Source organism: Rhinopithecus roxellana, chromosome 17 (genome assembly GCF_007565055.1).
Source record: "Rhinopithecus roxellana isolate Shanxi Qingling chromosome 17, ASM756505v1, whole genome shotgun sequence".
Taxonomy (NCBI): Eukaryota; Metazoa; Chordata; class Mammalia; order Primates; family Cercopithecidae; genus Rhinopithecus; species Rhinopithecus roxellana.
Genome location: NC_044565.1, coordinates 1,174,494 through 1,201,719, shown reverse-complemented (window position 1 = coordinate 1,201,719; position 27,226 = coordinate 1,174,494). Strand labels below are relative to the sequence as shown.

The following is a 27,226-nucleotide window of genomic DNA, read 5'->3' as shown; positions in this document are numbered from 1 at the left end:
TATTACGCAGCATTAAAAAAATGAATGGCACATACCACACAGGTGAGCTTCGGAAACATCATGGCATGTGAAAGAAGCCAGATATAAAAAGGCCACAAACTGTATGATCCCACTCATATGAAAAGTCCAGAATAGGGAGACCCACAGAGTTGCCCAGGGCTCGGGTGACAGTGAGGAGAACAGTTTCTTTAGAGTGATAAAAATGTTCTATGATTGACTGTGGCAATGGCTACACATATCTGTTGAATGTACTAAAACAACCACTGAATTGTACACTTTGAATGGATGAATTCACAGTATGTGAATTCTGTCTCAAAAAGCCTTAAAAAAAAAATGTAAATGGTGGCTAAATGACAGGAACCTATTTCTCTCTCACTCACTCAGCTCATCTTCCCAGGAAGGGCAGACAATTTGCCCCGATTCCGGTTCTCTTAAAATGTGAGACCTCTGGCATTTCCTCTGGGATCCAAAATCCAACTGCTATGAGTTAACAATGTTGCTTCACAATTTTAACTTCTATGTACTCACCTTTGAACCACACTAAGTAATTTCTTTGCATGTTGACATCTGTTGATGGATCTGTATTATAACTTTTCCAACCAGCAGGTTTCCAAGTCACAAAAAGTTCATCACAATACCTCTTCTTTTTGCAAAACGCCCTTAATTTCACCACAGCTATGATGGTAGCAACTGGCATGTCACTGGAATGTCATAAATTGAAAACTCGTAAAATCAGGGCACAGAAACGGGTGCTAGAGAACTATACGGTGAATCAAAGCCATCCCAATGACCATTCATATTTGTCAAAGTCTGAACTTGTCTGTCATTGCTGTGACCTCCATGGGTGGCTGCACTGGAGGCTCCAGGGACTGAAATAAGTTTCCAGATTTTAAAATTAAAGTCCTTGAAAAACACAGTCCTCTATAAGAGTCTTCCTCTGCAGCTGGAAGGCCTATTTTCATTACCTTCTGTATATTTACTTCCAGCTTGTCTTCATCTCAGACTATTCCATGCCGTTTCAAGACACAAATTCCACATGAGGACCATGCTGGCACAGGCATATAAATTACCAAATCTCTATATGAAAGGCTTACTCTGATCCAACACAAATGTATACCAGGCTAATACAAGTTAAATTCCTAATAATAAAAGTGCATTTCCTCTTAATAACTGGGAAGTTAATGTCTCCTATGAGTAACAGATGCTATAAATACTCTACATTTTCAGAATGATGCCTGCTCGAAAGAAGAGATTTTTTAAAACTCATTTTCTGCTTTTCGTATTGAAGCATCTCAAATCACTTTCCAATAAGCCATGATTTCTCCAAACATCCCATGAGATGCAGTGCCAGGGACAGGCTCCCTGTTTAGATACAGACAGAATCATAAAGAGGTGAAGTAGCCTGTGGAGTGGACGAGTCAGTGCCATGTGTCAAGCCACTCTCAAAGAACCAATATTGGGCACCGCGAAGAACTCTTGAGTCCAAAATTAACCAGTGTTGACTTCTGTCGCTCGGTTTGCAAAGTGAAGGTGCAGGTAGACAAACTCAATGCTTTTCAAACTGTGTTCGCCCAAATGACTGCGGGGGTTGAGGGGGAGGAGGAGGGTTTGTAGGGGCTGGAGTGTGAGGCCCTTTTATCAATCCAAGAAGTATCACTTTCAACTCTTTTTGTTAAACAGAAGGGTCTTTGTTGAAAATAATAATAGTAAAGGTTTCAAAAATGCTGGTCTCAGTGACCTTAACGGGTTATTGTTTTTATAACCACAGAGAAGAGGAATCCTCGGTCCCAACCTGGGGACTTTGCCTAACAGGTGACTGTGACTGCAATCCCTGTGACTGCTGGAGCCTGGCTCAGGGCTTCCCCTCGCATCAGTACCTCGAGGAGAAACGTGCTGGTCCTACTGTCACACCACCCAGCTACACGACCACGGGCAAGTGGCTCCAATTATTGGGACTGTCCTTGCCGTAACTCCACTTTCTTCAGTGAAAGGGTGGGAAACGCCTGCCCCTCAAGTCACATAATGCGGGAGACAGCGTCAAGGGTGAGCAGACCCTCAGGAGGGGCACCCTACCCCTCTCCCAGGCTGTGAGAATGAGGATGGGAGATGAATCACTCAACAATACAGCCTGGCCACATCCAAACACATTGATTTGTAACTCACCCCACTTTCTGCTAAATAGCATTCATAGTAGGTATGCAAGAGAGTAAGCTGACCAGCACTTCCGCTGGGACTGCAAGGCCCCTCCAGTGTCCTCACAGAGCCCCCAGTGATCTCATGGAGCCCCCAGTGATTCTCCAGGGCATTGCACACTTCCTTTCCATTTGCAACAGCTCCCTTTCCTCTCAGTGTCAGAAACAACCTTCCCGTCCACTTTTTTAAGCACGTGTCCTACGCAACACCCATCCCATTGGCATCACTGCATCCTTCCTCCTACCCGGTTGATAGCACGTGGGGACCCTCTACTCTCATTGGCAATCTCTCCCGCTGGATCTCTCTCCATTCATTTATATGTTGTCTACAGCTACTCTCCCAATACAACTGAAGAGGTTAGACTCTGTGTGGCCCAAGAAGCCTGAAATGTTTACTCTCTGGCTCTTTACAGAAAGGATGTGCTAACTCCTCGTCTGACGCAATTATTAAAATGAATTAGAATTATCTCCCCCACAAAAATAGTGGCATCTAGTGGGCAAAGTATCACAATACTCTTCATATTTTCTGATTAGGTAGAGCATAGTGCTTTACATACAGTAAGTGCTTAACCAGATGTTTTCTGAATTGAACAGTCCCCATAAATGATTAATTTGAGCCTAGGTCTATGCAACACCTACGGGTGATCTCACTCTATGGGTGTGAGTCACGTGACTGGAAAAAGAAGGGAGATACCCAACACCTAGTGAATTTTTTAAAAGACAATTTGCAGGTGATTTTAAATGCACACAGACTGTAGAAATGAAACAATAAGAAAGATTTTCACCAAGTCGCTGCAACATAATTAGGTGAAATGGGAGTTTGGTAATTTACCCATCTCCATTAACAATCTGTTCACTCAGGTGTTATATAATTCCACAGGGAACACAATCAACATTTTGGAAGATTACAACGCATCAGAAACAATCTATAAAAATAGGATGTCGACCAGGTGCGGTGGCTCACGCCTATAAACACAGCACTTTGGGAGGCCAAGGTGGGTGGATCACCTGAGGTCAGGAGTTCGAGACCAGGCTGGCCGACATGGCGACACTCCATATCTACTACAAGAACAAAACTTAGCCAGGCATGGTAGTGGGCACCTGTAATCCCAGCTACTCAGGAGGCTGAGACAGGAGAATCGCTTGAATCCATGAGGCGGAGGTTGCAGTGGGCCAAGATGACGCCACTGCACTCCAACCTGGGCAACAAGAGCGAGACTCCATCTCAAAAAAAAAAAAAAAAAAATAGGATGTCAAGGTGATTGTAACAGAGGGAAAGATTCTTATCACAGTGTTTATTAAAATTCACCTACACAGAATCATCCCACACGATTACAGGCAAAGTTGAAAGCAACGACAATTACAACATCAAAGAGCACCTGGAAGTTTCCTGTTCTTTTTAGTTCTATCGACTTCTTCCATGATAAACCATAAACAGATCTGTTAGAGAAACACCAAGGGAACATCCCACACAAACAGAGTTTGCATCCAACCTCATGGAGGCATCCATTATGCAATCAAGTGCAGAAAGTAACATCGCTCCAACCTTATGCCAACCACTGGATGTGCCTAAGACCATGATCTCTGGCCACTGTCAGCTTGAGAACTCTGACCATTGTTGAGAAGTGGGTCTCACTGTTGCGGAATTTGTAAAAGATCTGCTTGAAGCTCCAGACAGTGCAGATAATGATGCAAACCTAAAAGCTATCTTTACTGGGCTTTTACATTCAACTTTGATTATTTAACAATACATTAAATTGATAGGGAGTACATTTTTAAAGTAGAGAACATGGACTCACTTTGGGAGGCCAAGGTGGCAGATCATGAGGTCAGGAGTTCGAGACCAGCCTTTCCAATACAGTGAAACTCCGTCTCTACTAAAAATACAAAAATTAGCTGGGTATGGTGGTGGGCGCCTGTAGTCCCAGCTACTCGGGAGGCTGAGGCAGAAGAATTGCTCGAACCCAGGAGGCAGAGGTTGCAGTGAGCCAAGATAGCGCCACTGCACTCCAGTGGTCTCCTTCTGTCGCCTATGGGGAGTGCACTGGCGCGATCTGGGCTCACTGCAAGCTCCGCCTCCCGGGTTCACGCCATTCCTGCCTCAGCCTCCGGAGTAGCTGGGACTACAGCGCCCGCCACCACGCCCGGCTAATTTTTTTTTTTTAATAATTTTTAGTAGAGACGGGGTTTCACCGTATTAGCAGGCCTGACCTCATGATTTCCCGCCTCGGCCTCCCAAAGTGCTGGGATTATAGGCCTTGAGCCACCGTGCCCGGCCGAATTTTTTTTTTTAAAAAACAGGACTTGTTCTCCTGTCTTGTTTCTCCCAACATCTTTATGGGTGGCGCGGTAAAAAATAACATTACTACCAGCTTCCATTTACTTCCGTCCCTGCCCTGTCAGACCCGGTGGGCAAGATCCCCCGCCTCTGCGGCCACAAAAACTGGAAGGTGCAGCGCCCAGGGCGCACATCTCCTGGCTGGCAGTGGGGCTCATGCACAAGAAGGCCATCCCCGAGCTAAGCTGAGGCGTTTCTGGAAGGAAACCTCTCCCTAGGTGCCAGCAGTGGCCGCGGAACCCGCCCGGGGGTACAGAGCGCATGCCAAGGTGGTTTGGCCACGTTGAGGCCTCCCCCTGGCCTCCGTTCCCATGGGACCCGACCCACAGCGACCTTCGCCGGCGCCGGGTTTTCACCTAAGGCGTTAGCAGCAGCAGCAGCTTTCAGCGCGTGCCCCCGCTCAGCTGTGTCCCCACCAGCGCTGACTCAGCCAGGTGCGCGGTGGAGGGCGGGGCGACCCGGCAGGGGGCGTGGCGAAGGCCGCTGATTACTGCCTATACACCCCCTTTACCTAAATTAGAAATTAAAGCCAGGACGCGCCACCCCTTGTGAGTCCCTGAAAAGTAGAAAACTAAGTTGGAGACAGTTCAAAGGCGCTTGCCTTGACCCCTGGCAGTTTTTGTTTCCCGCCCCCCTGCACAGACTAAAAGCGCCCCGCGCTGCCATTGCTCCGGCTGGGGTGAGTCCGGAAGCTGCGCCGGGGAACTTTGGGCTCTGAGCTCCAAGTTGCGGTATGCGAGTCCTTGCCCGTGCGGTTTCCTGGGGCTCTCTTGCTTCCCTTGCAGCCGTTGTGTAGGGAATTGCAGCCAGCCATGGCTCCGGCCTGGCCGCTGACACACCCTGGAGCGGCGTCTGACCGGTCCGCAAAGCCACCGGCTGGCCCGAGTGCATCCTCACATAAGTGCGCAGATCCGGAGCTCGGGGCGCGACCTGGGTCTCAAGTGGATGCGGGTTACCGACCCCTGTCAAATTGTGTAGCTGGAGGAGGGTAAGCGGAAATGTAAATCACTTTCCGCACATTTCAGAGTTTCTACTTTCCTAGACTATCAAAAATTTAAAAATTGTTAAAATTTTTACATATGGCCGGGCGCGGTGGCTCAAGCCTGTAATCCCAGCACTTTGGGAGGCCGAGACGGGCGGATCACGAGGTCAGGAGATCGAGACCATCCTGGCTAACACAGTGAAACCCCGTCTCTACTAAAAAATACAAAAAGCTAGCCGGGCGAGGTGGCGGGCGCCTGTAGTCCCAGCTACTCGGGAGGCTGAGGCAGGAGAATGGCGTAAACCCGGGAGGCGGAGCTTGCAGTGAGCTGAGATCCGGCCACTGCACTCCAGCCTGGGCGACAGAACGAGACTCCGTCTCAAAAAAAAAAAAAAAAAAAAAAAAATTTTTTACATATGACTCTCCCAGTTGAATGTTATTGAAATCAACCTAATCTCAGTTATTAACGCGTAGAAGCTCCCCTTGAGGCTTATTTCGGCCCCCATACCCCGCCCCCCCGCCCTCCCGCCCACACACACAAACTGTGTTGCTTTCTCCTTCCGCCTATGTGCTCCTAAAGCACTCAGTGTTTACTTGTCATCATACTTCATTGAAAGTACAAACTTGTCAGTTGTCTGTCCACCCCAACTAAGCTTCTTGAGAATTAGAACTTTGATGTCTCTTCCCAGCACAAGCGTTTTATGTGCATTTTGTTGAAGAACTTCAAACATGATCTAAAAAATCATGACTCATTTGTATTTCAAACCCCAACCTCTCCCTTGAGTTCCCAGCTGACAGCAACTACAGACTGAGCTTATTTGGAATTCAGTAGCACACATGGCTTTTAACGATTTTCAAAATTTTGGTACTGTCAACATCGCAAAATTCACTGTGTCCAAAATAGAGTAGAATGTTGTTTCTACCCACCTATACTCTGTCATCCCCTGAAGTCCTTTCGCCATGCTCCACCACTCAAACCTTGCCTATCGCAGTAAATGGCAGTTCTGTCTTTCCAGTTGCTCACACATAAAACTAGGCTGCTACTTTGATGTGTTCGTTTTTCTCTGTTCTGTATCTAATTCCTTAGCAATCCTGTCAGTTCTACCTCCAAACAGTACTCAGAATATTCACTGCTCTAACTCCAGCTTAAATCACCATCATCCTTTTCCTGGAATGCTGCATCAACCTTCTAATCACTCTACTTTCCTCCTCTTCCTTCCTCACTTTCTCTTCCTTCGTGTAAATCATTTCATCCTTCTGCTTAAAATCTTCTCTTGTTTTCTTATGACACTTAAAATGGCAAACTCTTACCCTTGAGCCCTGCAGAATTTGGCTGCCATCAGTCTCTCCCACTTCACCTTCTGCCTCCTTCACACTCTAGCCATGCGCACTTTTTTATTCCTCAGGCTTACCAAGCTCAGTTGCATCTTAGAGAATTTGTTCTTGCTGTTTCTTCTGCCTGGAATACATGTTTCCCAATCTTTTAAGACTATAGTTATCTGTAGGTTTCGTCTCAGATGTCACATCTGAGAGAGGTTTTCCTTGACCACTGTAGCCAAAGTAAATGTTGATCACTGAAGGAATAAGGGAATGAATGAATGGAGTGGTGCAGAGTTGATAATTTAAGGCTAATTCACTATATATCTCCAAGCAAATCAGTTTGTAATGCTTTTCCTGCCTAAAACCTATACAGCTGATTCACAAATACTTGGTTGACAGGTTTTAGATACCATTGTGGCTCATCAGCTTATATGTTGTTGGGGCCAGAATGTATTCTTACACTTCATTCCAATTTGATTTTACAGAAGAGTTGGGGTTTTTATTTTTCTTTTAATTAAGAGGGCTGTGAAATTGTTACCTATAACTTTAAATCTCATTTAATTCCTCCCAATAGGATTTAAGATGGATTGGCATCAAAATTCACTTCTTTAACAAAAGTGCTTCATGACTTTAATAAAATATTGGAGAGTGGTAGGATCCATGGAAGCACTTTACAAAAACTTGTGATAGGAAGTTTTGATGATGAGCTGACTTTGCAACAATTGGAGTTGCAAAATGAACCAATTTTACAATGCTTCCAGAATGCAGTTAGTGAAACAAAGATGAAGATATCAGTCTTCTCCCAGGGAGTGAATAGGAGTGTGAAGAGGATGGTTCAGAGATAGAGGCTGATAGCCAGGAGGACCTAGAAGATTTAGAGGAGGAAGAGGAAGTGTCAAATATGGGTGGTGACAATCCTGAAGTGAGTGAGAGAGCAAACTCAAGCAAATTCGATCTGAAAAAAAGCCCAGTTTTCAGTGATGAAGATTCTGACCTTGGCTTTGATATCAACAAATTTTGGAACAGCAGAGCAAGGTACAAAACAAAGGACATGGGAAACCAAGAGACAAGTCCATAGTAGATGAGAAACTCTTCCAACTCTTTGAAACGAAGGCTTATTTAGAAAACAGAGAAAAAGAAGAGGAATGAAAAAATGATGATGATGATGAGGTGGACGATACTGATTGTTTTTTAAGATAGTGATTCTGATGAAGGTGAAGGGGGACTGTTTGGAAGTAAAAAACTTAAAAGTTTTGAGAGAGGAGAGAGCACTTTCTTCCTCCTCAAATTAGCTTTTGTTCTGTTTTCCTAAGAGAGATGTAATTGTAGTTAGAAGATTTACAGCTAAGAAATACTGTGCTCTATCTTATCAGTTATAAATGAATCTGTACTTCCATTCAGTTTATGTTTCATTTGTTCCTCTAATCGTTTTATGGTAGTGTTTTTAGTTGCCAATTTCACCTAATAACTATTTTTGGCTTATAGTATTATTAAGTTAGAAAGTAATGTAGACATACAGTATACATACAAATATATATGCATGTGTTAATGATGTATTTTCCTATTCCTAATTAATAGTTTAAAAAAAATTTTTATTTTAGTCAGGTAAAAAAAAAGTTCCAGAAATATGAAGTACAAAGATTTTTTGGATCCAGTTGAAAGTGATGAAGACATAGCAAGTGATCATGATGATGAGCTGGGTTCCAACAAGATGATGAAATTGCTGAAGAAGAAGCAGAATAACTAAGCCTTTCTGAAATGTGAGTATTTTGAACCACCCTTTGCAATGTGAGCTGAAATTGCCCAATTATGTATTTGTACTTGTGATTTTCACATATGTTTGTTTTAAGAAGGTTAGATTCTCTCCTATCAGATATTCTCAAGATAGCAAGAGGAAAGTCTCTGGATTTAAAGGGACATTAGAGGTCAGTTAATGAAGAAAAAATATTACTGGCAGTAGCAATCAAACCTTTCTTACCAGGAACTTTGATTTGGTTTTGTGCCCCCAAAATCCTGTTATTTTTGTGAGATAGGAAGTTTTTATTATAGATTGATGAATAATTTATTTTCTATATATTGGACACTTTTTGTTCTGTTTCTTCCATAGCATTTCACTGAAATGATACCTTCTCTTCCTTAATACCTGAATGATTTTGGAAGTTCTGAGTATTTGGTTGCATTAGGCATATAAAAGAAGAACTTTATTGAGGGAAAATATGTTTCCTTTTGTTTTTCTAATGGAAAGCAGAATACTTCTTTTGATAAGAGTTTTGGTATTGTAGGGATGAAGATGATGACCTGGAAGAAAGTGAAGACAGTAAACAATGTAAAGAAAGCTTGAAAAGAGTGACCTTTGCTTTGCCAGATGGTGAGGCAACTGAAGATGCAGGTGTTTTAAATGTAAAGAAAAATTCTGATGAAGTTAAATCCTCTTTTGAAAAAAGACAGGAAAAGATAATTAAGAATTTAAGGAAGTTTTAATATGCTTGACATGATTGTGGAACTGACAGACTACTAACAAATATTCCCTATTTTTCTTTTCTTTTCTTTTTTTTTTTTTTTTTTTTTTTTTTTTTTTTTTTTTTTGATGGAGTCTTGCTCTGTCACCTAGGCTGGAGTGCAATGGTGCAATCTCGGCCCACGGAAGCCTCTGCCTTCTGGGTTCAAGTGATTCTGCCTCAGCCTCCTGAGTAGCTGAGACTAGAGGTGCTTTCCACAATGCCTGGCTAATTTTTGTATTTTTAGAAGACATGGGGTTTTATCATGTTGGCCAATCTGTTCTTGAACTCCTGACCTCAGGTGATCCTCCAGCCTCGGCCTCCAAAAGTGCTGAGGTTACAGGCGTGAGCCACTGTGCCTCAGCCTTCCCTATTTTTCTTATAACTATTAACCATTCTTTGAAAACAGATATCTTGGCCAGGTGCAGTGGCTTACGCCTATAATCCTAGCACTTTGGTAGTCTGAAACGGGAGGATCACTTGAGCTCAGGAGTTCAAGACCAGCCTGGGAAACATAGTGAGACCTTGTCTCTACAAAAGATAGAAAAATTAGTGGGGCATGGTGCTGTGTGCCTGTAGTCCAGCTACTTGGGTGGCTGAGGCGGGAGGATCACTTGAGCCCAGGAGGTCTATGCTGCAGTGAGCTACGATCACATCACTGCTCTCCAGCCTGGGTGGTGGAGCAAGATCCTGCCTTAAAACAAACAAACAGAAAACCGAAAATCTTGCTGCTACTCTCTAAAGCAAAAGCACACTATATAGAGATGCCATACGGAAAGATCTGATTTGCAAAAATCAGTGCCTGCATTACCCAGCCTATAGCTTTCAATTTGGGGCCTGTGTGTAAAATGGTTGTTTCTTTTCTCTCTCCTTATGTCTTTATATGTATAGCATGTCTCTCCTGACAAAGCTGTCCTGAAAGCCTCTTGTGACTGTTTTCACTGCTCTGGAGGATACTGCCTGTGTCTTTAAGGTGCTCCACAGATTTTGGTGAGTGCCAAAAAATCGTAATTTTAATTAATACCATGACAAACATATCTTCCAAAGTATGTCGTGATTTCAGACAAGTGAAATTTCATTTAATTTTAGTAGATGTAGTCTGGCTCCAATAATTTGGCTATGTTATTTGTCCAATCTTAAAATTTTATTATAATAAAAATAAGAATAGTGCCAGGCATAGTAGCTCACACTTGTAATCCCAGCACTTTGGGAGGCTGAGGAGGGAGGATTGCTTGAGCCCAGGAGTTTGAGACCAGCCTGGGCAACATGGTGAAACCCCATCTCCACTAAATTTTTAAAAATTAGCTGGATGTGGTAGCGTGAGCCTATAGTCTCTGCTACTCGAGGGGCTGATAGGGGATGATCGCTTGAGTCCAGGAGTTCAAGGCTGCAGTGAGCTAGGATTGGACTGTGACACTTCAGCCTGGGCAACAGAGCTGGAGAATAGGCAAATAAACGATAACAAGAATATCAAAAGAATTATTTTTAAAATCTGCAAATCTAAATTCATCATTGTCAGATTGTCCTTAGAAGATAAATTCTAAGGGAAAAAAACATAAAGTATCAATGAGTTGGTGTCCTCCCATCCCACTCCTCCCACCCTCCCCCCACAAAAAAGAAAGAAAGGTTTGGTTTTGCTTTGAAATTAAATCAGACCTTCAAGTGAAGTTTTCAGTAAATCACAAATAATTTATTGCAATTTCCACATATAAAGAATCAAATAGAACTTTCAAACTTTTTTTTTTGAAACTGTTAGAACATGAAAACCCAAACCTGACAAAGGTACCTGACAAAGGTAGCATTAAAACACACTCTCTCTCATTCATGACTCATGATGCAGACACAGCCCAGTGGAAAAATTATACCGCACAACCACATGAACCTTATTGTTTGGATCACTGTTAGAAGATCTGGTACGATTCCTGGTTGCAAGACGTTAAGGAGAAAATACACGGTTCCCTCCATATATGTTAGAAAGACATTTGATAAAATTCAATATTTATTTCTAATTTTTTTTTTTTTACTCCTAATGGATTATAAATACATCTAGCCAAAAGCTGCCATCATGCATGATGGGTGAAATTCTACAAACATCCCTTTAAGATCCGGAATAAGATAAAAGGTCCAGTGTTACAGTTACCCCTGTTAATTAACACTAACAATTATTAATCACATAAGCCAGTGAAACTACAAAAGATAAGAGATTAGGAAAACTACCAGGAGCCGTGGTTCACACCTGTAATCCCAGCACTTTGGGAGTTCAGGAGCTCCCAGCACTTGAGCTCAGGAGTTTGAGACCAGCCTGGGCAACGTGGTGAGACCTCATCTCTGCAAACAAATACAAAATGAGCTGGGCATGTTATATGCACCTGTGGTCCCAGCTACTTGGGAGTCTGAGGTGAGAGGACTGCTTAAGCCTGGGAGGCCGAGGTTGCAATGAGCTGAGATGGTGCAACTGTCCTCCAGCCTGGGCAACAGAGCGAGACTCTGTTTCAAAAAAAAAAAAAAATGATTAGGGATACTAAAATGAAAACATTAGTGTTTGGAGAGAAAACCGAATGGATAAACTGATTCTATATTGGGAAAATAAAAGAATTCTCTAAGGTAGCTGAAAAAGCTGGCATTTTATACACTGAAGTCATAATTGTTGTCTTTTAGAAGTTACAGATAATAAGAATTTGAGTTTAGAGTCAAAAGGTTCAGCCTCCATCAAATACTAATATTCTAATCAAATAATTACTCAGCCCGGCGTGGTGGCTCATGCCTGTAATCCCAGCACTTTGGGAGGCCGAGGTGGGCAGATCACAAGGTCAGGAGATCAAGATCATCCTGGCTAACACGCTGAAACACCATCTCTAATGAAAACACAAAAAATTAGCTGAGGGTGGTGGCGGGTGCCTGTGGTCCCAGCTACTCAGGAGGCTGAGGCAGGAGAATGGTGTGAACCTGGGAGGTGGAGCTTGCCATGAGCCTAGATCATACCACTGCATACCACTGCACTCCAGCCTGGGTGACAGAGTGAGAGACTCCATCTCAAAAAAAAAAAAAAAAAAAAAAATTTATATATATATATATATATATATATATATATATATATATATATTACTTAACTTTAGGATGCTCTAATAATCAAAATTGATAGTGGCTTGTGAACAGACAGATCACTTGAGTAGAATAGAGCCCAGAAATAAACCCAAATGCTTCTGAGGGAGGTTAGTATATTATAAACATGACATTTTAAATCAATGAGGAGAAGAAATTATTTGCAGCTCACCCCACCGTGGGCAGCAGGAATAGGAAGTCACTGGCAGAATAAAAAGATGGTAAGAACAGAGCAGAATTGTAGAACAGTACATGTCTTGCTTCCCCACTTTTCGAAGTATTTTTCGCTTTTACACAAGTATAAATGTACTTTTGTTTTCTAAGTGTATACTAATTCTTTTGTCTCTTTCTTAGATGAATGAAAAAATTATATCTTTAGAAAAAGAGTTGTTAGCAAAAAGCCTCGGCAGCGTCAGGGGGCAGTGGCAGTATAGAAGAGACCAGAGAACAGCCTCCTGGAGGAGACCCTGCGCTGTGACCATGCTGTCCGGATGGGTGCGGGGCCCTCTTCTGCAAAGTGTTCACTTCTGTGCTTTTTCTATGGTTCCATTTCATAGAAAGATTTGGGGTGATGTTTCTTTTCCCTCAACTTGTTAGTTTAAAAACTTGCAAACACAGAAATGTTGATAAAATAATACAGTGAACGTCTGTATGCTATTCAACTGGATTCACTAGTTAACGTTTTGTCGTATTTGTTTTCTCTCTTCCGCTTATGAAAGATTGTATATGTGCCCTTTTAACCCCTGAATCATTTCAAAGTAAATTGCCAGTATCAGAGCATTTCACTCTTAGGCGCTTTTGCAGCTATCTTCTAAGAACCAGGATATTCTCCTATATAATCACAATACCATTGATCTACCCAAAAAATTTAACATCAATACACTAATGATACCTAACATATAGATTATAATCAGCTTTCTTGCCATAATCTGTTTAGAAGACTTGCATCCTGTCACTGTCCACTGATTAAATTTTGAACTCTAACTTGGAACCCTGATCGTCTCACTGCCTTCTTTCTTATGCCCATTATGTCAAAATGAGCTCTTATTTTATTTCAATGGAAAAGAGAATGGAAAAGAGGGGAAGAGTCCCTAGGTACCTGGGAGAAAGTATGAGCACTTACTACCACACGTATTCTAGTTCTGCAGTTTTCAAACTCCAGGGAGCATCTCAAGGCTTATGAAAGCACAGATAGCTGTCCCTCTTCCCCACTTTCTGATTCAGGAGGTGTGGGGCTGGCCCAGGAATCTGCGTGTCTAACAAGTTCCGACGTGTTGCTGATGCTGAGGGTCTAAGGACTACAATGCAAGAATTAGTGGTTTAGTGGATATCTACCTAATGAATAGATACTGTATTTCCTTTAGCACCTGTGATTACAGAGGAAACACCTTTCAACTGGAGGATATCATTAAACAGAGGATAAGAGATCAGGTCAGGGCCGGGCGCGGTGGCTCAAGCCTGTAATCCCAGCACTTTGGGAGGCCGAGACGGGCGGATCACGAGGTCAGGAGATCGAGACCATCCTGGCTAACACGGTGAAACCCCGTCTCTACTAAAAAAATACAAAAAGCTAGCCGGGCGAGGTGGCGGGTGCTTGTGGTCCCAGCTACTCGGGAGGCTGAGGCAGGAGAATGGCATAAACCCAGGAGGCGGAGCTTGCAGTGAGCTGAGATCTGGCCACTGCACTCCAGTCCGGGCGACAGAGCGAGACTCCGCATCAAAAAAAAAAAAAAAAAAATCAGGTCAGTAAGAATTGAATTTAACTTAATTGAAATGTCACTGAAATTTTTAGAAATCATATGACAGGCCCAGCACAGTGGCTCATGTCTGTAATCCCAGCACTTTGGGAGGCCAAGGCAAACATATCCCTTGAGGTGAGGAGTTTGAGACCAGCCTGTCCAACATGGTAAAACTCTCTCTCTACTAAAAACACAAAAATTAGCTGGGCATGGTGGTACATGCCTGTAGTCCCAGCTACTCGAGAGGCTGAGCCAGGGGAATCTCTTGAACTCGGGAGATTGAGGTTGCAGTGAGCTGAGATGCGCCACTGCACTCCAGCCTGGGCAACAGAGTAAGACTCCATCTCAAAATTAATTAATTAATTAATTAATTAAAAAATAAAGGGAGGATGGGGCAGCTTTGCATACTGCATGCCCTGAAAATGGGCTGATTTCCCTCGAGAGGCAGGGATTTAAGCTCTCTAGCCTACATGGGATACATACAGGAGAAAAAAGAAGAAAAAGAAAAGAAATGTAAATATAATCTCCCTGATTATAAAGGAAATCACATTCTTTTTATAATAATTTGGATGACAAAATATAAAGAATAATCTTCAATTTTGCCACTCAAAACATTCTGGTTTGTTGCTTTTTTTTTTTTTTTTTAAGACGGAGTCTCGCTCTGTCGCCCAGGCTGGAGTGCAGTGGCCGGATCTCAGCTCACTGCAAGCTCCGCCTCCCGGATTTATGCCATTCTCCTGCCTCAGCCACCTGAGTAGCTGTGACTACAGGCGCCCGCCACCTCGCCCAGCTAGTTTTTGTATTTTTTAGTAGAGACGGGGTTTCACTGTGTTAGCCAGGATGGTCTCGATCTCCTGACCTCGTGATCCGCCCGTCTCGGCCTCCCAAAGTGCTGGGATTACAGGCTTAAGCCACCGCGCCCGGCCTGGTTTGTTGCTTTTTACACTTTTTACACCTAGAAGCATTTTAAAAAGGAGAATTGTAATATATGGTCTTTTGTCACTGACTATATTTTAAGCATGTTTCTATGGGAGAAATATATCCTGGCATCATCATTTTTAATTGCTGCATGTAAAGTGAATCGATGCCACCCCAGAGCTGAATTTCCCTCTATAAACATTTTAATGGACTCTAGTAAGGATTTTTACACCAAATTCATAGAAGTAGAATTTCTAGAGGAAAATAATATAAAACAGTTTTAGGAATTTAAAAGAAATCTTCAAACGATCCTGTAGGATTATTGGTTCAGTTTATATTCCCACCAACAGGGACAGAGCTCCAGGTTCCCCCTTCCATTTGTCATCTTTGCTGGTCTTTAAGCAGAACATCTCACTGTTTTCATTACATTTCTTTGATTTCTAGTGCTTTTGAATCTTTTTCATATGCTCATTGGCCATTTTTATTCCTGTGGGAAGGGCCGGTTTCTCCATTGCCCATTTTCTGCTGGAAATAATTCATTTTTTTTTCTGAGTAATTTTAAAGATTTCTTTATAGGCTAAGGATATAAGCCTTTTATCTGTCATTGAGGTTACCAAGACTTTCTCCAAGTAAGTAATTTGTCATTTCACTTTATTTTTTTATTTTTGCTAGCAAAGCACCAAAGTCAAATTTCACTTTTTATCCTGCTGAGTGAAAACATTTTAACTTAGTGATTTTAGTGGAAACAGGAGCAGGACAGAATGTAATATCTAGATCTCACTCTGTCACCCCGACTGGAGCGCAGTGGCATGATCATAGCTACTGCAGCCTCAAACTCCTGGGCTCAAGCGATTTTCCCACCTCAGCCTCCCAAGTAGCTCTAGGACTGCAGGTGTGTGCCGCCATGCCCAGCTAATTTTTAAATTTTTTGTACAGATGTGAATTCGCTATGCTGCGCAGGCTGGTCTTGAACTCCTGACTTACCCCACCTTGGCTTGCCAATATGCTGGGAGCATAGGCGTGAACTACTGCTCCCAGCCAAGAGCTTATGTTGTTTGCTAGAGATGTTCTTGGTATTTTTTTGTATTTGAGGCTTTCATGCTAGTGCTGAAGTATTACACTCACCATCTGAGGTTTACAGGACTTTTGTTTTAATATCAGAGGGAACTGTTTAGTTTTGCATCTTTGCAGGTATACAAAATGTGCCTACCAGGACTCTGCTTTGTATCCATTGGAAAGCAAGAAATAATACATTAAAACTTTGCCTGGCTAGAGGCTTTGGAAGAATGGAGTGTTCTGGTTGAATTCTATTAACTTGGAAGGATGAAGGTGAAAACAATTCAAAACTGTAATTTCCTGTTGAATGCAATGTGAAAATATAGCCAGTGATTCCACTTTTCTTCTCTAGTAAGTTTGGACATTCAGAGCTACTTGGTCTTTTATCATAGAACTCCTAGTGTGCCTGAGTCTTACATTGTGAAAATCCTTTTCTAAAACTTTAGATATAAGAGAATATAAATGATATTGGATGAGATCAGGCTGGATGAGAACTGATACCTGTAAATATACTTCGTAGACTAAATCTCTGATTGCCACTTGCTTTCTTATTAACTCATAAAAATAAAACACATTGGATGGAGGGTGAAAGTAGGAACGAGATTTATGTCTTTTAATTGCATGTCATTGTTTCATATCGAGACAGAACATATGGTGTCCCTGGCTTTGGACCTACAGAAGGAAACACTTTTCTACCTGCTGTATGCCAGAGGTTCCGGAACACCTGGAGGACTTATTGCAGCACAGATTGCTGGGCCCTACTCCAGAGTTTCTGATTCATCAGGTCTAGGGTGGGCCTGAGAATTTACATCTATAAGACATTCCCAGGTGCTCCTGGTCCAGAGACTGTATTTTTGAGAACCACTCTTACATACTAACTATAAATTGTAGAACTCTAGAAAAAAAGCTTAGTTTGGTCTGGGATAAGAAGCACACAGGTAATGGAGCAAATCATGAAAAAGTCAACCCTTGATCCCAGGTAGCAAGCACAACACGGTGACAGAACACAACTCTTGGTTTTCATGATTGCAAGTCATAGCCAAGTATCAAGTGAGAAATGCAGTTTCATTTGCAGGGCTTAGAGAGGCCAGGTGATTCTAGAAAAATAGGATTTAGTGATTAACCTCATGAGAGTGGGACTTATGTCCTTTTTCTCTCCCCCATCACTTAGCATTTAGCCTTATTTTAGAACGATCCTGTATTTGTTTTAAACTTGTAAAGAACGTTGAGTGTTTATTAAATGGAAAGCTTTCCGTGTGTGTGTGTGTGTGTATGTGTGTATGCAGGTATGCATTTAGAGACAGAGTCTTGTTCTGTAGCCCAGGCTGAAGCGCAGTGGCATGGTTTTGGCTCACTGCAACCTCCGCCTCCCAGGTTCAAGGGATTCTCCTGTCTCAACCTCCCAAGTAGCTGGGACTATAGGCAACTGCCACCATGCCCAGCTAGTTTTGTATTTTTAATAGAGACAGGGTTTCATCATGTTGGCCAAGCTGATCTTGAACTCCTGAACTTAGGTTATCCACCCACCCCAGCCTCCCAAAGTGCTGGGATAACAGGCGTGAGCCACCACGCCTGGCTCAAAAGCTTTGTGTTTTTAAGGATGTTAGACAGGTTTGTTTTTTTTTAAACAAAAAAAGCCTTAACAATAATGTAGGAGAATAAGAGAAAGTTTTTCCAAAAAAGAGAAATGATTGTGATTATTTTATCTCATTGGAATGTTGGATAATATAGTCTGCTTTATCAATCATCAAGCACATTATAAAATTTCCATTTTAATAGGATTTGTACCTCAATTGATGTAATACAATTTTTAAAGTGAAAGCCAGCCCCGCGCCTGTCCTGGAGTGGGCGGGAACAGCAGTTGCATGGGCGGTTTTCCATGTGACAGTACAGGTCCTTCATGACACGCTGCTGTGCCATGTCTGCCCCACCCCCCACCTCCCAGTAAGAGCTCTGTCTTCCTCTTTCTATAGGAAAAGAAGGCAAGCCACCAACATCAGGATGCCCTAAGGAGGGAGCTAGAGGTGAGTGGAGGGTGTGAAGTTCCCTCCTGTCCTCTGGAGAAGGTTTCTTTGCTTCTCTTTCAGCACTTGCTTATCTTTTCTCCCAAAGGCCCAGGTTCATACCATACGAATCCTTACGTCAGAAAACTGAACTTCAGACGGCACTCTATTACAGCCAGCATGCTGTCCAGCAGTTGGAAGGTGGGAATCCGGCACCCCATCATCCTTCAACCTGGCACTTTGACAGGCCTTTATGGGGAGTCCTTTGGGCCGCATCTGAATGTCTTTCATTCCAGGAGAGTCCAGAGATCTGGTGAGCCGCCTGCATGATTCATGGAAGTTTGCAGGAGAGTTAGAGCGGGCCCTCTCTCTACTGTCGCTACACAGAAAAAGAAAGCAGACAGGGTGAGTCTAGCTGCCCTGTCCCCTGGGAGCCCGGCTTCGCAGTTGGAGGAGTGAGCCTCAAAGTCCCTTCTGTCGGATGGAGTGTCCTGCCCGGAAGACAGCGTGGCCATTTCTTGCTGCTTTTGTGTATGGTTGTTGGAGGCCAACTGGGGCTGAGTCAGCTGCTGTGGGTGAGTTGGGGGTTGCTGTGGGGAGCGAGCGCTGGACATAGAGCTCGCAGGCCAAGTGCCCGCCCTGCCCATACTTGGCTGTGGCCTTGGCCAAGTCCTAAGTGGTCGTTAGGGTACTTGTACCATAAAGGTACAGAAGAGTATCTTGAGTATGTTATTATTTGTGTTGAGAGAGGGAGCACGTATATGTGTGTGAGTGTATGTATTATGGTAACATACATAAAACATGTTTGTAAGGATCATGAAAAACTCAGGAGGGAGGAACAGTGTTGGGGGGAGATATTTCCCTTCTGTACTTTCTGAGTTTTGGACTATGCGAATGTATCATCCTTTCAAAAAGTCAATAAAAGATTAATGTCCTCCTTCTTACCTGTGCCCCTACCCCCAGCCAAACGCTGCCTCAAAAACGAACAAAAACAAAAGGAAAAAGAAAGAAACAAAACAAAGAAAGAAAAACAAATGACACTGTGGGCTTGGAAGTGCCTTGAGAGCATGTCAGGTGTGACTGGGAGTGGGGAGTGGTGTGTGGAGGAGTCACTGTGGCTGCTGTTCCTGGTCGGCCAGCCGCTCCTCTGCCTGCTCTATCCTGACTTCACCCTTCTCTGTTTGCAGTACATCGAGGAGTTAACAAAGGAGAGGGACGCCCTGAGTCTGGAACTGTACAAGAACATGTACATTGTGGGACGGTGGGATGGGAGGTCTGGGGGCTCTTAGCCTGGGGGGTGTGCTGGGAGGTGGGGGTACAGGTGGGCATGGTGAGAGGCTCATACAGGTTTTCATGTGTGCGCAGGGAAGCTCTAGTGCCGGCTGTGCCGCTGACTCGTGGGGTAGCCTCAGGCAACTCATGTCTTCTCTCTGGCCTGCCACCTGGGACTTTTAATTCCTGGGGTCCCTTCCAATGCCACGGTTCTGTGGTTGTGGGGTGAAAGCAGAGGGTTGATCACCAAAGCGTTCCTTTCTGTTCTTCGTTCATTCCTTTATCTACTGCCTCTGGTCATAGCATAACCGATGAGGAGTTGAAGGAGAAAAATGCCGAACTACAAGAAAAACTTCGACTTGTAGAATCTGAAAAGTCTGAGATCCAGCTCAATGTAAAGGAGCTAGAAAGGAAGCTGGAGAGGGCCAAGCTCCTGCTGCCACAGGCAAGTGGCTGCAGCCCCGGGGGTTGCAGGATCCCCATCCGGCTGGGACCATGGTCTAGGGATCATGCAGGATATGGGGAGGCTCCAGCCAAGAGCTGGAAAATTGGGGTCCTTGTTCTCCCTCCAAATATCTTGCCTGCCATTCTTCTACCGTGCACAAGACAAGAAGGCAAAAATAATAAACATCTAAAAGCCTGCAGCAAGACCTGGAGAAGAGTAAGCCGCCATGTGACTGTTTAGAATATAGTCAGAACACAAACCTGAAAATAAAAAGAAAATTTATTTATTTTAAATTGTGGCAAAATACTGGCCAGGAGCGGTGGTTCACTCCTGTAATCCCAGCAATTTGGGAGGCCGAGGTGAAAGGATCACCTGAGGTCAGGAGCTCAAGACCAGCCTGGCCAACACAAAAATTAGCCGGGCATGGTGGCACATGCCTGTAATCCCAGCTACTTGGGAGGCTGAGGCAGGAGAATCGCTTGAACCCAGGAGGCAGAGGGTGCAGTGAGCTGAGATCGTGCCACTGCACTCAAGCCTGGGTGACAGAGCGAGACTCCGTCTCCAAAAAAAAAAAAAAGGTTTCTTCCTTATCTTCCTTACATGTGTGTTTCCATTTTTTTTTTTTCTTGTTCTTCCTCATTTAGTCTTGCCTTATGGCATTCCTAGTAAACTTTTATCTGCCTCCAGAGAGTATTGACTTTGACTTTATAGCACACAGTTGGAGTAAGCGCAGATCACCTTCATCTAGTTTGGGACTAAGCTGGTTCAAAGCAGGTTTTAGTTTTTTTGACGGCTGGTCTATTTTTTACTCATTTGTACTCCTAGGGGTGACCCTTCCAGGGTCCCCACCAAGGTCCCATCTCCTTACTGGGACCCAAGTTCTCATTAAGTCATTTCAGCCCTGTGAGTGCCAAACATTCAGCTAGGCTTTCCAGCCTCTTAACTACCACATCATACTCAGTTTCTTAGCCTCTTAGCCCTCTATTGTTTACCAGTCACCAAATGTGGGAAAAGCACTACATACTGTCAGGGTCACCTCCTAGGCCTGGTCACTCAAGTCCTGGCTTGAAGGTAATTGAAGGTCTCCAATTACCTTCAAACAGTTTTTCTTGGTGGGGGACACATTTTTGTCCAGGTTTTTTAACTGCTGTTGTGGGGAGGCTAATCTATAACAAGCCTTCAGTGAAAACCTTCATGTCTTTTTCTTTTTTTTCTTTTGAGATGGAGTCCCGGTGTTGCCCAGGCTCTAATGCAGTGGCATGATCTCTGCTCTCTGTAACCTCTGTCTCCTGGGTTCAAGCAATTCTCCTGCCTCAGCCTCCTGAGTAGCTGGGATTACAGGCGTGTGCCACCATGCCTGGCTAATTTTTATATTTTTAATAGAGACAGGATTTAACCACGTTTTCCAGGCTGGTCTCGAGCTCCTGACTCAGGTGATCTACCCTCCTCGGCCTCCCAAAGTTCTGGGATTACAGGCGTGAGCCACTGCGTCTGGCCCATCTGTCTTTTAAAAAATGTTTTTAATTTGAGGTATAATTGACATTCAGTGAAATGCACAGATCTGCTTTACATTTTGATGAGTTTTAACAAATGCATTACCCATGTGACCCACCTCCTTTGAAGATACAGAACATTCCTATCATCCAGAAGGTTCTGTGCTTTAACCCTGTCTGGCACTCCCCCAGCAGCTGATGAATGTGCTGAGGACATTGGTACAGGATTCTGGCCTCCCCAGAGGAGCTGCTTTGACAAAGCTGCTTGCCTTACCCAGCACTAAGTCCCTGTCTGCTCTCTCAAAATTTCCATCTTTAAACTGGTTGTACCTATAACCCTCCCTCATCAAGTCAGTAGATAAACCCTGAAAAAAAACACCCCTTCCTGGCCCAGCAGCCCACAGCCTAGTATTTACTGTATCCCCAAGCTTTCAGAAATGTCACTCGCCTGCTGGTTCACCCTGACTAGGGCGGCAGGTGCACCGGAGCAGCTGGGCTCACGTGTTAAGCAAGAAGCCAATAGCTGGACAGTGACACTCAGACCCCAGCCTGGGTGAGCCTGGCTGAAAGCCCCCTTCTTTCAGGTCCCACTGTGGAGAGAGGGGGCGGAGCATACACAACTCTACGGCCCTCCTCATCCTTCAGCTGTGCTTCCTCCTGGGAGAGGGAGCTGTTCATTAACTTGGCCAAAACTTTCTTGAGGGCTGTAGGTTTGACAGGCTGGGTGTGTGGGGGCCACTGTGCTAGAGAGAGAGGCCCTGCACTCTCTACATGTGACTGCTCCCCTCAGAGCCGCTTCCAGGGGAGGGGTTCTAACCCTGTGGGTGGGGACATTGTGTTAGTTTACAGTGGGCCATGGCTCCCTCTGACATCTCCAACTCAGAGGCAGTAGAGAGATGAGAAATTCCCTGCACCTCCTCCCTCAGCACCCCCACCTCTGCACACATCCACATACGGAGACCCTGACGGTAGTCCCTGGGAGTGCCGCCATCTGTGCCTCCTTTCCATGCCTGCAGCAGCCATGCCCACTCTCCAGACCCTCACCCTCCTGGCTCAGTAGGGGCTGCACTGCCTGGGGTCCTGCCCCTACACCTGGGCCTCTGTACCCATCAGTTCCCCCAGTCTGGTTCTTATTTCCCCCAACAAGTAGGGAGCCTGTAAGGTCACCTGCTGAGCAAGCTGGGGGAGAGAGTAGGGCGGGGCTGGGAGGATGAGGAGGAGAAGCTTATGGTCATGCTGGAGACTCAGCGGAGCAGAGACTATGCAGGCCCATTGGCTGCCTAGACAGTGGTGATACCGCTCCCACCCTCACTTCTTTTTTGTTAACAAAAGCATGACCTCATTAAATATTGGACACCTATAAACCTCATGGACCCTCCTCCAGCCTCCGTGCCATGTATTGGTGAATCTAAGTCAACTCTAGTCATTTCATTCCTCTGGACATTTATTGCCTGGGGCTTGGGCATGAGCTGCCTCTTCACCTGAGCCTGAGCCACAGGTGTACCTACCAACTGATGCACTGGGCCAGGGGGAGCTCCGTCTCGATGGAGATGAGCTGTGAAGAGCTGGTGGCTGGGCGGATCAGGTTGTTGTAACGGGTTTTGTTCAGAGGGTCGTCCATCAGCTTCTGTTCGGCATGGACCACATGGCAGTCCCCTGGCTAAACACACAGACATGCTGGCCCTTGAGCAGCTGTCCCCCACTGCAGCCACTACAAAGCGAGGGCCAAGAGGGCCAGGAGCACAGGCACCCTGAGGGCCGGTTGAAGCAGTGAAGGCGCTGGCAGGCCTGGATTTCCCTGGGGACTTCAAATGACATTCATGACAGAGCTCAGCTACCTCCTCCCATGCCACACCTCTTCCTCCTCCTCCCTCAATCAATGAACAGCATCCCACCCTCTACACATCTGATATGAAACTGGGTGTCTCTTCCAGACTCCTGCCTTGGTTCATCCAAGTGGCCACCAAATCCTGTCTGTCCTCCCATCTTCATGGCTACACCCATGACCCTGCCTCCCCCATTATGCCCACCATCTGTTCTCTCCACCCGCACTCTGCCCCTGCCATCCATGTGTCATACAGTGGCAGACAGGTCTTTCTATAGCACACTGGACTAGGGCCCTTCCCTGCCCACAGCTCTCAGAGCTGGAGGTGGAGTTGAAACTCATGGTTTGACATTCAGAGCTCTTTCCCCCTCGGCACTGGCTCATCCAGAGTGCTCACAGTGCGGGGCAGGAGCCCCTGACTCAAATGTGGGTTTGGTGCACAACTGGGTCTGAGGTGGTGCTTTGCCTAAGAAGAGACAGGACTGAGATGGGGAGCTTTTCTGGGTTCAGAGTTAGACCAATTTGGAAAGTGAAATTTGCATTGAAAATATCTGATCTGCACTTAGACTCATAAAATATACAGTTGACAAACTAGACTCACGTGGCCATGTGGAGGCAGGAGGAGAAGATACAGGAGCAGGAGGAGAATATGCACAATCAGGAGGAGAAGATACGGGAGCAGGAGGAGAATATGCACAATCAGGAGGAGAAGATACGGGAGCAGGAGGAGAAGATACACGAGCAGGAGGAGAAGATACGGGAGCAGGAGGAGAAGAGGCAGGAGCAGGAGAAGAAGATGTGGAGGCAGGAGGAGAAGATGCATGAGCAGGAGGAGAAGATGCATGAGCAGGAGGAGAAGATATGGGAGCAGGAGAAGAAGAGCCAGGAGCACGAGGAGAAGATGTGGAGGCAGGAGGAGAAGATTTGGAGGCAGGAGGAGAAGATGCATGAGCAGGAGGAGAAGATGCATGAGCAGGAGGAGAAGATAAGGGAGCAGGAGGAGAAGATACGGGAGCAGGAGAAGAAGAGGCAGGAGCAGGAAGAGAAGATTTGGAGGCAAGAGGAGAAGATACGGGAGCAGGAGGAGAAGATGCATGATCAGGAGCAGAAGATACGGGAGCAGGAGGAGAAGATGCACAAGCAGGAGGAGAAGATACTGGAGCAGGAGAAGAAGAGGCAGGAGCAGGAGGAGAAGATGTGGAAGCAGGAGGAGAAGATACGGGAGCAGGAGGAGAAGATACACGAGCAGGAGGAGAAGATACACGAGCAGGAGGAGAAGAGGCAGGAGCAGGAGGAGAAGATGTGGAGGCAGGAGGAGAAGATTTGGAGGCAGGAGGAGAAGATGCATGAGCAGGAGGAGAAGATAAGGGAGCTGGAGGAGAAGATGCACAAGCAGGAGGAGAAGATACAGGAGCAGGAGGAGAAGATGCACGATCAGGAGGAGAAGATGCACAAGCAGGAGGAGAAGATACGGGAGCAGGAGAAGAAGAGGCAGGAGCAGAAAGAGATGTGGGGGCAGGAGAAGAAGATACGGGAGCAGGAGGAGAAGATGCATGAGCAGGAGGAGAAGAGGCAGGAGCAGGAAGAGAAGATGTGGGAGCAGGAGGAGAAGATTTGGAGGCAGGAGGAGAAGATGCATGAGCAGGAGGAGAAGATACAGGAGCAGGAGCAGAAGATACGGGAGCAGGAGGAGAAGATACGGGATCAGGAGCTGTGGAGGCAGGAGGAGAAGATACAGGAGCAGGAGGAGAATATGCACAATCAGGAGGAGAAGATACACGAGCAGGAGGAGAATATATGGGAGCAGGAGCAGGAGCAGAAGAGGCAGGAGCAGGAGGAGAAGATGCGGAGGCAGGAGGAGAAGCTACGGGAGCAGGAGGAGAAGATGTGGAGCCAGGAGGAGAAGATACGGGAGCAGGAGGAGAAGCGGCAGGAGCAGGAGGAGAAGATATGGAGGCAGGAGGAGAAGATACGGGAGCAGAAGGAGACGATGCGGGAGCAGGATGAGATGATGCAGGAGCAGGAGAAGAAGGTGTGTGAGCAGGAGGAGAAGCTGTGGGAGAAGGAGGAGATGCTGCGGGAGCAGGAGGAGAAGATGTGTGAGCAGGAGGAGAAGCTGTGGGAGAAGGAGGAAAAGATGTGGAGGCGAGAGGAGAAGCTACGGGAGCAGGAGGAGAAGATGTGGAGGTAGGAGGAGATGATGCGGGAGCAGGAGAAGAAGATGTGGGAGCAGGAGGAGAAGATGTGGGAGCAGGAGGAGAAGATGTGGAAGCAGGAGGAGATGATGTGGGAGAAGGAGGAGAAGATGTGGAAGCAGGAGGAGATGATGTGGGAGAAGGAGGAAAAAATACGGGAGCAGGAGGAGAAGATGTGGAGGCAGGAGGAGAAGATGCGGGAGAAGGAGGAGAAGATGCAGAGGCAGGAGGAGAAGATGCGGGAGCAGGAAATGAGGCTGTGGCAGCAGGAGAAGAAGATGCAGGAGCAGGAGGTGAGGCTTCAGGAATGGGAGGAGAGGCTGGGGGAGCTGGGGTGGAAGGCCGAGCTCTGGGGGAGCAGGCGGAGGTGGGTGCAAACCCTGGAGATCATACAGAGCGACCTCACCATAACTTAGCAGATGGTGGTTGGCTCCCTCTGTTTTTCCACCAGTCTGTGGCCTACAGTTTAAATGGTGGGAAGAAGGGTGTGAGATTTGAGGCTGTGGAGGGAGGCATGGGCCTCTAGGCAAGGGAGGCAGTCACTTAGGCCTGGAGGAAGGGGCCAGGTGCCAGGGGCCTGGGCAGATAACAGAGCCCCACTGTGCCCTCGCCACCCTGTTTATGGGCCCAGAATCTGGAAGCCAGCCACTACCTACCCTGGTGCCTATCCTGCAGGTGGAGTTGAAGAGCCAATAGCCTCAGAGTCTGCAGCAGCAGCGAGACCGTTACCTGGGTCACCTGCAGCAGTACGTGGCCGCCTATCAGCAGCTGGCCTCTGAGAAGGAGGCTCTGCCCAGCTGCAGCAGCAGGAAGCTCAGGGCAAAGTAGTGGTCGAGATGGCCCACCAATAGTTGCAGGAGACCCAGTTGAGGGAGTTGATGAGGGTAGGGCCCTCAGGGGGACGACCTGGCAGCCTCCGTGCCTTCTCACTCTCTTTTCTGGCCCCTTAGGAGCACCTGGAAGCTGCCATCTACCGAGCAGATGACAAGAAGGCAAAAACAATAAACATGTAAAAGCCGGCAGCAAGGCCTGGAGAAGAGTCAGCCGCCATGTGACTGTTTAGAATATAGTTTGAGCACAAACCTGAAAAAAAATATATTTATTTTAAATTGTGGCAAAATACTGGTCAGGCGCGGTGGCTCATGCCAGTAATCCCAGCAATTTGGGAGACTGAGGTGAATGGACCACCTGAGGTCAGGAGTTCCAGACCAGCCTGGCCAATACAAAAATTAGCCGGGCATGGTGGCACATGCCTGTAATCCCAGCTACTTGGGAGGCTGAGGCAGGAGAATCGCTCGAACCTGGGAGGCAGAGGTTGCAGTGAGCTGAGATCGTGCCACTGCACTCAAGCCTGGGTGACAGAGCGAGACTCCGTCTCCAAAAAAAAAAAAAAAAGTTTCTTCCTTATCTTCCTTACATGTATGTTTCTATTGGTTTTTTTCTTGTTCTTTCTCATTTAGTCTTGTCTTTTCTTATGGCATTGCTAGTAAACTTTTATCTGCCTCCACACAATATTGACTTTGACTTTATGGCACACAATTGGAGTAAGGGCAGATCACCTTCATCTAGTTTGGGACTAAGCTGGTTCAAAGCAGGTTTTAGTTTTTGTGACGGCTGGTCTATTTTTTATTCATTTGGACTCCTAGGGGTGACACTTCTAGTGTCCCCACCAAGGTCCCATCTCCTTACTGGGACCCAAATTCTCATTAGGTCATTTCAGCCCTGTGAGTGCCAAACATTCAGCTAGGCTCTCCAGCCTCTTCACCACCACTTCAGACTCAGTTTCTTAGCCTCTTAGCCCTCTACTGTTAACCAATCACCAAATGTCGGAAAAGCACTACAGACAGT

The 27,226-nt window shown here is 45.7% G+C and overlaps 1 protein-coding gene and 1 pseudogene across 1 annotated transcript; both read left to right on the top strand.

Moving 5' to 3' along the window:
* Nucleotides 1-7,733: 7,733 nt before the first annotated feature.
* Nucleotides 7,734-8,624, top strand: LOC115894345 (annotated as a pseudogene).
* A 4,983-nt stretch (nt 8,625-13,607) lies between these two features.
* LOC104672785 (golgin subfamily A member 6-like protein 1) lies at nt 13,608-26,391 on the top strand. The gene is given in 13 exon segments (XM_030921369.1): nt 13,608-13,863; nt 18,119-18,169; nt 18,258-18,286; nt 18,288-18,349; nt 18,445-18,512; nt 18,515-18,553; nt 19,336-19,394; nt 19,724-19,865; nt 23,821-24,604; nt 24,707-24,818; nt 25,008-25,160; nt 25,560-25,671; nt 26,329-26,391. Coding segments are annotated over 13 exon segments (1,767 nt in total). The 5' UTR covers nt 13,608-13,770.
* The last annotated feature ends 835 nt before the right edge of the window (nt 26,392-27,226 follow it).